This window comes from Engystomops pustulosus, chromosome 1 (genome assembly GCF_040894005.1).
Source record: "Engystomops pustulosus chromosome 1, aEngPut4.maternal, whole genome shotgun sequence".
Taxonomy (NCBI): Eukaryota; Metazoa; Chordata; class Amphibia; order Anura; family Leptodactylidae; genus Engystomops; species Engystomops pustulosus.
Genome location: NC_092411.1, coordinates 151,554,570 through 151,567,432, shown reverse-complemented (window position 1 = coordinate 151,567,432; position 12,863 = coordinate 151,554,570). Strand labels below are relative to the sequence as shown.

General features: G+C 43.6%; 1 protein-coding gene across 1 annotated transcript in view; it reads right to left on the bottom strand.

The window, feature by feature from the left end:
* Positions 1–176: 176 nt before the first annotated feature.
* The window catches only part of HCN2 (hyperpolarization activated cyclic nucleotide gated potassium and sodium channel 2), a 47,708-nt gene continuing 35,021 nt past the window's right edge, over positions 177–12,863 (bottom strand). The window contains exons 7-8 of the mRNA XM_072111044.1: positions 8,223–8,387; positions 177–3,334 (exon numbers count right to left, since the gene is read on the bottom strand). Of these exons, the coding sequence (XP_071967145.1) occupies positions 2,442–3,334; positions 8,223–8,387 (1,058 nt within the window). The 3' untranslated portion in view covers positions 177–2,441. The remainder of the gene's footprint in view (positions 3,335–8,222; positions 8,388–12,863) is intronic.

Below are 12,863 nucleotides of genomic sequence, written 5' to 3'. Positions count from 1 at the left end.
TCCTTCAAGTGTCCTCTGAATACCCTTCATCTATCAGCAACACATTAACCATGCGTCAGGACTGCTCAGTGCAGCGGCTAAAAGGCACGAGTGGTCTGCAGACACTATGAGAACACTGGAGATAACTGATGTCATTTGCAGATTATCTCCTTGTTGACCAGTACAACAAGACACAGTTCAGAAATATCTGTTTATTGCACACACAGAGAAGCTGGAATTGTTTGCTTAGTAAAGTGCAGCTTCTGCAGAGACAGGAGACCCTGCACTCTTATTATTAACCCCCCAACCTCCAAAATACATTCATCAATGACATTGCCAGCCACACATGATGGCACTGCCACCATGGAGTTGAGGGGTAACTCCTTCAAATAATACAAACATGTATATTTCTTTCTCGGAATTGGGAAACTTTCCTTAAATGACTTAAATTGCATTATATGTGTTATCCCACAGGGGCAGTCCCATTTAAAACATGTAAGTCGTTCCCCCAGAAAACCTTTTTTCCCCCTCAAAAATGTTTAAAATTTGGAGACAAATGGAATTGAGGAATAGTTTAGGGTCTATGCAATGTTGACACAAGCTGCTGTAGTAAGTAGTACCTGCTGTATTATGTCACAATTAAAGCCACAAGTCAGCGGAGGGCGGAATGGATTTTTACTGCCAATAAAATCACTGAAACAAACGGCATTATTCTGTATGGGACTGCCCCTTGCTAGGATGGTTTTAAAGCAGCACTCCAGTGTAGGACTTGTTCACACATTGTGGTCTGCCTGCAGTGTGGGTGCACACATTTAGTAAAACATTGCATGTTCTTTATCCACGTATTGTACAAAGTAGTAAGCCAGCCAGGAATCTAACTCGCCGTAGTCTCCTACAGAAAGAATTTCCCAGCATTGGAGTTTAATGGCACTACTAATCCTCCTGTGTACATCTCCCACTAGCTGTTAAATGCAAACAATGTGCTCTCATGGTTATGAGCACCTCACTACAGATAAATCAGAAAACGTGAATAAGTCCTTAATGTGCTTTGCCACAGCATTCCTCCTTCACGACACGTGAAAAGTCCTGACGTGTAGCTTCTACAACTCTACAGCTATAGGATAGACACTCAACCCTTTTCCTGTTTTATAACAGGATGTATTGTGTACAGATTATACAGGTATATATATCTTAATATACAGCTGTGATATACATAAATATGGCTTTCTAAAATACAATCCATGGAATTAACAAATGGTGAGATACAGAAACCAAATGGAGGGGGAGAAAGGAAAAGTAAAGAGGAAAACAAAAGCTTTACATAGTTGATAAAACACATACAGGTCCTTTGGTGCAAGGGATCTGGCAGATCCATGGTCATTGGAATGACCAGGAGAGGTGAAGGGCTGCTTGGCACCACAGATAAACCAGGAGCAAGTTGTAAACTAGCAGCTGCGAATACAGAGCATGCGTGTCATTACTGGCCACCAGTGTTTGTTTGCCTTTAGTCCTTTTTTTAGTATTAAATCAAGTGTCGATACAGCCTTATTTCTCATATTGGTTAACCATTGGAAGGGTTGGCATTCAGCTGTAGATAGTGGCTGCATTATTGCTGTAAGGATACATCTAATACCACAGCAGCCACCTGTTACTGCTATGCATTCAGTTATTAGTACACTATTTGTCTCGGGGACAAACCATACCTAGTCTTGATCTATAACATTTGGTGGTTAAAAGGGAGGAAGCCGCACAAACTGTGCAGAAGGAGCATTCGTATATGTGATATCACATAGAAATATGTCTCCCGATTAAAAAAAAAAAATGATTATAAATTAAATTGCTTATGCATGATCATATAAATATAGGTGCTTCACATGAGATCCATACGTGACACTGTCACTGGATCAAGATAGTCCAGGAGGACTATAGTTCACAAACTGCCTGCAGCTTGTACACAACTATTGGCTTAGTATGTTTTGGGGTAAATTGGTAACAAACTTGCAGTTTTAGAATTACGAGTACGGATGTATCAAGCAGACTGTTTTGCTCTGCAGCTTTCTTTTAACCAAAACTCATTAGCATCCAACACCCTCGTGCTTAATGACTGGCAGGCCGGCTGCCTCAGTCCCATTTAATTCAAGATTTACGCACTCTCTCACTTCATGCAGAGCTCTTCACAGATCTCTGGCATGGAACAGTGCCACATTTTCCTATTCTTGTAAACAGCAGAGAAGTTATGTGGTAGACTGCTGTCAGAGGTGGCATTTACTGAGTTAACTACTAATTCCCCTGGCATTTTCACAAATTAATATTTCCACTACTCAAAATGTTGCTCATCAGTATGCAGTGAAAATATTAGGAAATTAGCAAAAAAACTAGGAGTGGCTGACTACAAGTGCACATTTTACTTTCTCAGAGTTATCAGGTACCACCCAAAACAGACACTAGGTGTTCTCAGTCTGTCACAAGTTTGCAGACAGCCTCCCTCTTACTGGATCAGTGTCTGGGGCACTGACAACAGAATCTTTCCTGCCTCCTAATGATGATCCCACTGCAGAGTCCGACACACCACCAACTGTGCCAGAAGAGGACAACTGGTGGGAGAGGGCGAGTCTAGCAGGGGCAGGCACTCTTGGGGCTGCCTGTGGCCCCAAGCCCCCCTTGGCTACAGAGGAGGTCAAGCTGCCAGTTGCTTGAGGGGGAGCTGGTGGACTTCGGAGCTGTGATGCTCCCTGAGGCAGTGTGGGCTGTGAAGCAGAAAGAGGACGAGACTCACGTGTTAGTGTGCCAGAATGCAGCGAGTGTGTGCTCTTGTGTACAGAGAGCCGTTGAGGAGAGGCAGAAGCCCCAGAATGGGTGAGAGAAAGTTGTGAGCCTGTTTGATGTCTGGCTGGGTAGGCAAAGTTTTGAGACACTCGTGGTGATTGGTTTGGTGGACTGGGCACAACTGCGGACTGTCGGCGTGGGCTTTGATGGGGAGGTGGATGATGCTGCAAGAGCTGCAGGGGTGGTTGGAAAAGTGCTGGGGAAACTGAAAATGCTCCAGGTCCTCCTTGGGCATATTGGAGCCGTCTCATAATTCTGGGAGACCCCACTAATGGGCTTGCCATTGGGGGACAAAAGCTCATGGCCACAGCTTGCTGTAAGGTTGCAATAGCAGATGTTACTTGGGGTTGTGGAGAAGGAGGATTGCATGTTGCATACATCCCTCCACTCAGCTGGTGGAGTTCAGCTTGATGAACCATCTCACGATCATACTTCACAATCTCTTGGATAATTTCATTTTCCTGGTTGTTAAAAACACCCGAGTTCAAGTCATGCTGCACTTTATGCATTAAAATAGAATTCTTCTTCCCTGTGTAGAGAATGAAAAGTTTCTGTTAAGTTGCTGCTTTTCAATTTCAAATTACCTTTTACACCCAAAGAATTCTCACTTCCATGTGTCTCATAGACCAGTATTCACTCCAGAGGTAGTTACCTGTAGTGCCAGCTATATTATACAATGATTGACATTACAAATGCACCCTAACCACAGTAGGGACCAAAGTGAAATAAATTGAGAAACTCCCAGTTCCCAGGTGAAACACAAAACAGCCTCCATTCAGGTACTAGCCTTTTTTGGACCTTTAGGTCAGTGGCACCCAACCATGGTCAGTTTATGCATCACAGACCATTTGCTGGCTGGATTTCACAGACATTCCCCTATTGGTGCCACAGGCCTTTGGGTACCATAATTTCACACATCCAAATTCACTGCATGGAACACTGTGGGGCACATTTACTAAGGGTTTGAACACTGCATTTTCGTCGGGTTTCACAACTTTTTACCGTTTTATCCTGAATTGCTCCGGGTTTTTGACGCACACGATCGGATTGTGGCGCATCGGCGCCGGCTTGCATGCAACACAAATCGGGGGGTGGTCTGGACGTCGGACAACCCAACTGATTCGGACAGACCACGGAATTTAAAAACCAAATTGTGTCGCAAAATCAGCACTCACATGCCCCAGGAAGAAGGTGAACTCCGGCGGACCTCAGCAGGGGAAGCGACACATGCAGGAAATTGGACGCATGATCTTGGTGACATTCCGGATTGTCGGCGTCAACGGGACGGGAAAGTAAATGTGCCCCTGTGATCAGCTGATCCAGGTAAAGTGCATATTTTTCAGAAATTCAGTACTTCTAGCCAATGAGACATCTGACTGTACTTCGCCAGTCACCTCTCATTTCTAACTACCTATCGATCTCTTATTTCTATTTGCCTACCTAGCTTTCTCTCTATACCTCACATATATCAACTATTTCTGTCTATATCTGTCTATTTCTTCATCTAAAATTTTTTTTTCAACTGACACTATCAGTCCCAAATTTAAAAATAACTTAATGTCATCCGTTATGGTCAGGTTGGTATCATCCGTTTTGAATCAGTTTTTTTCTAAAAGGAAAAAAAAGTATTGCAAGCTCCACCTTTTTTTGTGTGAAAAAACTGAAGAATAATGGATGACAACAGATGATCCGTTCTATTTCAGTTTTTACTTTTCTAGGTGGCCACTAGAAACGGAAATCACAACCGTAGTGTGAACTGACCCTAAAATTATATTTTATTTTGTAAACATCACTAGGGGATTGAAATTCCTGAATTTTCTTTCATGAGCAAACCCCTTTAATAGTTGTAGCATAGAAAGCTATGCTGCATTTTTTCTAAACTGTCACAGTCACAGCTATGTCCATAAAATGGTGACTTTAGTAACAATTTGAATGTGCCAGATAGAGCTTGGCTATTAATAGAACATATATGTCTCTACCACAGTTCTGGAAGCTCTCTTCTAACATTTAACTATAACACTCTCTCTATGCTTATCTCTTCAGCCACGCATCAACACAGTCAAGCAGATAAATGATAGATCCCTTCTATGTGGACAGGTGTTTCAGGACAGTATCAGGAACCTAAGACGGTAATAGTAAGTTTCTGTGACTGCCTGGAGTGGTGTGCCTCCAATGAAGACGGTCCAAGCAACTGCTATGGGGCCTTAGGCCTGCTATTGACAGGTCCATGCTGAAAAAAAAACCTGTTTATGCGTCTTTAAGATGCACACAGCAGAGTGCTTATGCCCTCTCTATTACACAGACGACATGATGATGTAATTGCACCAACTTCATTTTTCCAGCAAAGGAGGTTGTAGAAGGTTACTTTCTGGCTCTTTATATTTATTAGGAGGTAATATATATAAATTAATAGGGAGTTTCTAGTACCATATATACTTGAGTATAAGCTGACCCGAATATAAGCCAAGGTACCTAATTTTAGGTGCCTAGGGTGGGAAATGCATTGGTCACAGCCTTCACCCAGTATAAAGCTATTCAGCCCCTGCCCCTCCCCTGTCTTTAGCCGGCCAGTCCCCAGTATATTGCTTTTCAGCCCCCTACCCCTAGTTTACAGTTAACATGAGAGTGGTGCTATGTGGTCAGCTATGAGTGGTGGCAAACCTATAGCCATTTCTGTGGGCACCCAGGTTATTACCCTAGCACAGAGTTCACCAGACAGGACCCAAGGGGAGTCGTTTATCTTTATTCAAGACATTTGTGGGTGTCTGGTTTTTTTCTGTGTTTTGGACTTATTTTATTGTCTGACATCAATGCACTGTGCCACGATTCACGAAGATCGTGCGCCTAATTTCCTGCATCTGTCGCTTCCCCGCTCAGGTCTGCCGGAGTTCACCATCCTCTTCCGGTGTATGTAAGTGCATTGGATGCAACACAATTTTGACCTACCTTGCTTTTCCATCTATCTATCTATCTATCTATCTATTTATCTACCTACCTATCCACCTATCTATGTACCTACCTACCAATCTCTTATTTCTAGTTCCCTATCTACCTATCACACTTCACCAAAATATAGGTAACCCAACCACTTTTCTTAATAAAAATTAGAAATATTTATTTAATAAAAAACATCACATTAACATGCTGTAACCTTAGACTGAAGGTGGTGATGATACTGCCGGAGGCCAAGATAAAGCAGAAAAGCACCATGATTTAAGGGGTATACTTACCTTAAGACACCTATGGTATAACTACAGAATATGCCATTAGTGTCTGATAGATGCTGGTCCCACAGTACTGTATCAGAGTTCTCTTCAGCAGTATAATAGAAATCAATGGAGTGGCATGGCACAGACTTGACTGCCGCTGAAAATACCTCTGAGCTGCAGGTTTTTTAATGGAGCATGCGGTTGGGTTTTGTTTAAATACCATTTATTATAGCAGACATTTCTTCAGTTCTGCAGCCATGCCAGCACCATCCATCCAGGTGACCCCACAGAGGCAAACGTCCATTCAGCTATGTGGAACCATCTTGTCTTACTTGTGTGAGTTGAGGGGGAAAGCCTGTACCACTGAGAATGACATATTCTACTCCGCTCCTCTGAGGACCTGATCTTTATGTCAACAGAAGAAGATTTTTTTCTTACTTGCACTGCAGTATCGTGCTCTCCATAAAGGTCGGTTGGTCTTCCCTCCATTACTATGGAACTTTGAACTTCCCCGACGATGGCATTTTGCCTGGCTGTTCAGTATGTGCACAGGTTGCCTCTGCATGGACCTCCCTGCTGACTGACCCAGCTACCTAGCAGTGCTATCAGTGATTCTACACTCTGTACCTTAAGACTGCTTGCATGTGCATCACCTTGCTGTTATCACATTGCCCTGGTCCTCCTCTTCGCAATATGTACTTTGTATCCTGCCGAGCAGAGCAGATAAAGTGAAGATTCACTTCACTCAGATTTTTCAGGAGAGAGGATTATTCAGGTAGAGTGAGTGACATGGAAGACATCCATATCCCAATGCAGTAAACTCTTGTTCAAATGGTCAATGACCTCCACAAGTTTATCAATGTCTGGACGACCAGGAGAATAGGTTACATAGATGCAATCTGTGCTTTGTGGGGTTAACTGAACACTCAGAAGGTTCCAACCCTTCTACATTACCTGATCAAATTTTTGGGAGGGACAGTTTCACTACTACCTTCGCAGTTAAGAGGCCAGTTGCATCACAAGCTTCCTCCAAGAGTTGCCCTTCTAGGACATTATTGCCAAGTTGTTGGACCACAGTGATATAGACATGGTCCCTATGAAACAGGACAATGTTAAGATCATGGGGTTTCCTGATTGAGGAAGACTGCCCAGTACATCCATATAAAGAAGTGCCTCTGTGAGCTGAACTTGAAATATGCCATGCCAGAGAAGGTGTCTGCATGATTTTGTGGCCGCTGCCGATCCCCACTTCATGGTCCCCCCAAAAACAGAGCCTTTAGCTATTGAATCAAGAGTGAACCTTTGCTATTTTGACTGCACTTGATTGTTGCTTTTATTATAAGCTTTTATGCTCTTCCACCCTTTTACTGTGGCCTCCCATGATCCATTGTAGTCTATCTGCTGTCAAATTCTGGGCCTCCACCCTCCTACTCTTGGTGAATGAATATTATTGGATAATTCTACCGTTCCTGTTAAGAAGTAGTTGAATGAACATTGGTTGAAGGACATCAAATTCCATAGTATATGCGACAAATGTTGATCTCTCCTTACACAACTTTTACTTCTTTTTGTGTTGGTGATGTGTCTACAGGGTGCAAGTGTTTGGGAGGTGCCCCATTTTGTGATGTTTTTTTTTTTTTATGTTTTACCATTTGGAACCATCCACATTCGGGCTACTTACCCGATTCTTGCCCTTCAAAGAAACAAACTCCTCTTAGTTGGTGTACATCCTTCTCGATACTCTGTGATATTACGTGCTATACCACCTCATTGCACTCTCTGCTCCCATTCCTTTGAAATGCACACTAGTCTTTAAATGGAAGTGCACCAATTATTTGTGGATAAGCTGCAATACCAGACAGCATATCCAAAAACAAAATCTTGCTGTGTCAGGTTTCATTTGGGATGGTTTCATCTGCTTACATACACTATAGCTGAAATACAATTTTAAGAAATCAAGGATGGAAATCTATTGGTATTATTTCCATTTAATTAGCATCTTGGCATATTGTTAATTTTCCTACCAGATCTGCTAAACATTTGTTTCAAGCATCTTTTTCTCCTAATTGCCAATTTTGACTATTTTTTCTCATTTAATTAAGAAATGTAATATAAATGGACCATATAAACCTACATGAATAGTTACAGAATGCATTCTTTTTGTTATTGTGTACTAAGGTGCCAGGTGCATGCTTAAAATATTCTTACCTATTCTATCCAGTCTGTCAATGGCTACTGTCTCAAATGCCCGCCTCATCATAGGATATTCTTCCAGGACCTCATTGAAATGATCCACAGAAAGAGAGTATAAACGGCAGTATGTGTCCGCTCGGACACTTGCTGTGCGTCTTCCTCGTGTCAGCAAGCAGATCTCTGCAAAGACAAATTTGGTTAAGCTAGCCAACACAATAATTGGACACAATTCCACAATCTATTAGTGGCAGACATTGCCTAACACAGCCCCCACCCATTTTGTTGAAACCACAAGTGCTAGGAATCATTAGGCTAGAAGTATAAGGCCCCTTCCACACTAGCGAGTGTGATGCGATGAACTCGCATCACACTCGCAACGCAAGCTGCCGGGAACGCACGGCCCGAACCCTGCACCGCGGGAGTGAACTCAGCATGTCAGTTCACTCCCACGGTGCAGGGTTCGGGCCGTGCGTTCCCGGCAGCTTGCGTTGCGAGTGTGATGCGAGTTCATCGCATCACACTCGCTAGTGTGGAAGGGGCCTAAGAGTGTTGCATTGCCTTCATTGCAAATAATTAAAGTGAATGCCAAAGATGGAGAAACCGTTATACACTGGTTGCAAAAAAACTCATTAGGTTTGGAGCTCTTGTAACCAACATGGTGCAGTCAAAAGTCACTTTCACAAGTTACAATGGAAGTAGTGTGAAGCCATATCTACTACGTTTTACTTAGTATAAAATAAAACAAATGTTAGTTTATCCTACCATTTTGTGCGCACCGTGCAGCTGCTGCTCCACTGTTGCACACTACAGACAAATCTATGTGGAGTCATATCTAACTTCTCTAGATGTCTCTTGCTAGCCTACTTCAGAGCACTGTGGTTTTTATCATTCACACAAAGAATGTTGTGCATTTCAAGAGAGAATGTCTCACCGAAATCACATTCTGCTCAGCCATCTGGATATAGGAAGAGACACAGACTAGAGTACTGAAATTATAGATGGGGAGATATAGCATGCTTCATGGGGAATGCCCACTGTGCTTTACACATGCAACTTCCCATGCAAAAAAAAATAAAAAATAAAGCAATAAAGAAATCAGCCAATAAACTCTCAAAATAGACAGACACATGTAAATAAATAATCCAAAAAGAAATGCCATAAAGGAACCTGAAAACGATTAGTCTAGAGACAACAACTTAACTACAAAGACTGCACCTTATTAAGTGGTCAGTGAATGTTACTAGAGAAAATCTACCATCAAAAACAAGCATGGATAAACAAGAGACACATACTCATGGATCCAGGCAGTGTGATTGTGGTTATCGTCTCATAATAGTTATCCTTCTAAAATCAACTTTTATAATTACACTAATAAGACTGAGGGGCTCCCAGAGCCCCTCTATGCTGCAGATTCACATGATGTTACACTCTTGCACTCATTTCTGCTGAACCCCCCCCCTCCCCCGTTTTCTGCCTGATGTATTCAAACTGCAGTACAGGAAGTTTCAGCACACGGTGTTCCTGCACAGTGTAACAGCCTATTAATCTGAAGCACAGAGGGTTTCTGGGAACTGCCACAGTAGCCTTCCAGCCTTTTAACATAATTTTAAAAGTTGATTTTAAAAGGAAGGAGGCCATGTACAACAAAAATAACAAGATTACAACAGTCCCAATGCCTAGATCTAGGAGTCAGTCTCTCTGGTTTATCCATGCTTAATTTTGATGGCTGATGTCCTTTAATACAGTAAGATGCTCAACATATAGCAAAGCAATGATCATAGGGTACTTTTACTCCCAAGATATTAAATGCAGGTCCAACAAAGGGAGATGATGTTGTCAATAATAGAAAAAAATCATAAATATCATATGACCCAATAAAGGGGGAGGTGCTATTCCAAGGTGCTATACTCAACCTACAGGATATCAAAATTTTGGGTGTGATACGATACACATAAAAGTATCACCATACTCTACCAATAGGAAACTTTCAAGAAAAGAAAAAAAAAGTATTATCTGCATATTTAGAGTGCGGTCACATGGGGAGTTTACATTGCATATAGAAAGCAATGCAAATGTCTGTGGGCGGAGCTCAGCCTGATTCCATTGAAACACATGCGATCAGTAATGGTCACCAGCACCAACTTTTACAGGCAGAGAGCAAATGGATCCTTCGCTCTAATGCTATGGGACCAGTGGGCTTAACCCCTTCCCGACATTTGACGTAATAGTACTGCATGGCGGGAGGTGAGTTCCCGCAAAATGCAGTACTATTACGTCATGGCTTGTAATGATCACTGTGTCTACAGACACAGTGATCGAGGGGAGATGGTTGCTGTCCCTGACAGCAGGGCATCTCCCCTCAAGGACTAGGGGGGTCACTCCCCCCCCCCATGCCCACGATCGCTGCAATCAGCTGGTCAATTCAGACCAGCCGATTGCAGCAATGTAATAGTTAAAAGACGCTGTATCAGCGTTTTTACAGCATAGAAGGAGGGGATCGATGCTGATTGTGGAAGCTCCGATCCCCTCCTTCTGTCAGGCGCATTGGTGGCATCGTGCCATCCCCCATAGCGATCCGATCTGTCGGTCTGTAAAGACCGACATGTCGGATCGCGATCTCTGCCGCCGCGGTGCAGTGCTGGGAAGATGGTGACATCACACCATCTTCCCTGAGTCTTCCGGGGGTGGTGCCGAGTGGTGCCACCTCCAACCCCGCCCCCCCCACCAGTCGCATGTCGGAAGCGACGGAAGGGACAGGCAGCATGGAGGGACAGGAAGCATGGAGGGACAGGTAGCGAGGGACAGCATGTGGAATGGTGGTGATCGGTGCTGTGCTACACAGCACCCGATCACCACCTTGTGTCACAGAATAGAGGTGGCATCCTGCCACCTCTCAGATCGATCCGATCGGTCGGTCAGTAGTGACCGACCGATCGGATCAATATAAAGTTTTAAATGTATCAAGATGGCTGACAGCCATCATACCTCGTGGTCCCCCTCCCCTTCTTCATCCTTCCCCCCCCACACTTCTTCTTCCACCCCCCCTCGTCCCCCTCCCCTTCTTGATGACGAGGTGGCATCATGCCACCTTCCTGATTGATTTGATTGGTTGGCCTGTACTGACCAACCAATCAGATCTGTGGGGGGAGATTCAAAGTACTGCACACTGATCTGCACGTTGCATTCTAGTCCTGAACAGCGTACAGATCAGTGTGTGATACCCGTCTGTGCTTTGTCTAGCTAGATTTTGCTCCAGTTGGCACCTTTGGTGGCATCTGTCACATTTCCGAGTGTTGCGAGTAATTGCTGAGCTATTGTTGCTGCTGCTGTTTGTCTTTTTTTTGCATACAGCAGTCGCAGCGTCCTGATCCCTGTCCCTATGCCTGTTCCAGACCCTTCCCTCCCCTCCCTTTGTGTGTGTGGCGACTTTGAGACTCTGTGCTCTTTTTTTTTGTCGCTTTTTTTCTTTTTTTGTCACTTTTGTAGCAGTCGCACCCCCTGTGTGCGTTCTGCAAACCGCAAGCCGCTGATCAGTGCCAAAGTTGTCTGGTCAGTGCCTGTGCTCTTTTTTTGCGCAGTTTTTTTTTTGGTGTGTGGATCCTGTGGCCGCTGAGCAGTTGATTGTATCTCTGTTCATTTTTTGGTACAGGCGCAGTTTTTTTTTTATTCTTTTGTCAGTTTTGTAGCAGTCGCATACCCCTGTGTGCGTTCTGCAAACCAGCCGCTGATCAGTGCCAAATATAACTGGTCAGTGCCTGTGCTCTTTTTTTGCGCAGTTTTTTTTTTTGGTGTGTGGATCCTGTGACCGCTGAGCAGTTGATTGTATCTCTGTTCATTTTTTGGTACAGGCACAGTTTTTTTTTTATTCTTTTGTCAGTTTTGTAGCAGTCGCATACCCCTGTGTGCGTTCTGCAAACCAGCCGCTGATCAGTGCCAAATTTAACTGGTCAGTGCCTGTGCTCTTTTTTTGCGCAGTTTTTTTTTTGGTGTGTGGATCCTGTGACCGCTGAGCAGTTGATTGTATCTCTGTTCATTTTTTGGTACAGGCGCAGTTTTTTTTTTAATTCTTTTGTCAGTTTTGTAGCAGTCGCATACCCCTGTGTGCGTTCTGCAAACCAGCCGCTGATCAGTGCCAAATATAACTGGTCAGTGCCTGTGCTCTTTTTTTTGCGCAGTTTTTTTTTTGGTGTGTGGATCCTGTGACCGCTGAGCAGTTGATTGTATCTCTGTTCATTTTTTGGTACAGGCGCAGTTTTTTTTTTTAATTCTTTTGTCAGTTTTGTAGCAGTCGCATACCCCTGTGTGCGTTCTGTAAACCAGCCGCTGATCAGTGCCAAATTTAACTGGTCAGTGCCTGTGCTCTTTTTTTGCGCAGTTTTTTTTTTGGTGTGTGGATCCTGTGGCCGCTGAGCAGTTGATTGTATCTCTGTTCATTTTTTGGTACAGGCGCAGTTTTTTTTTAAATTCTTTTGTCAGTTTTGTAGCAGTCGCATACCCCTGTGTGCGTTCTGCAAACCAGCCGCTGATCAGTGCCAAATTTAACTGGTCAGTGCCTGTGCTCTTTTTTTGCGCAGTTTTTTTTTTGGTGTGTGGATCCTGTGGCCGCTGAGCAGTTGATTGTATCTCTGTTCATTTTTTGGTACAGGCACAGTTTTT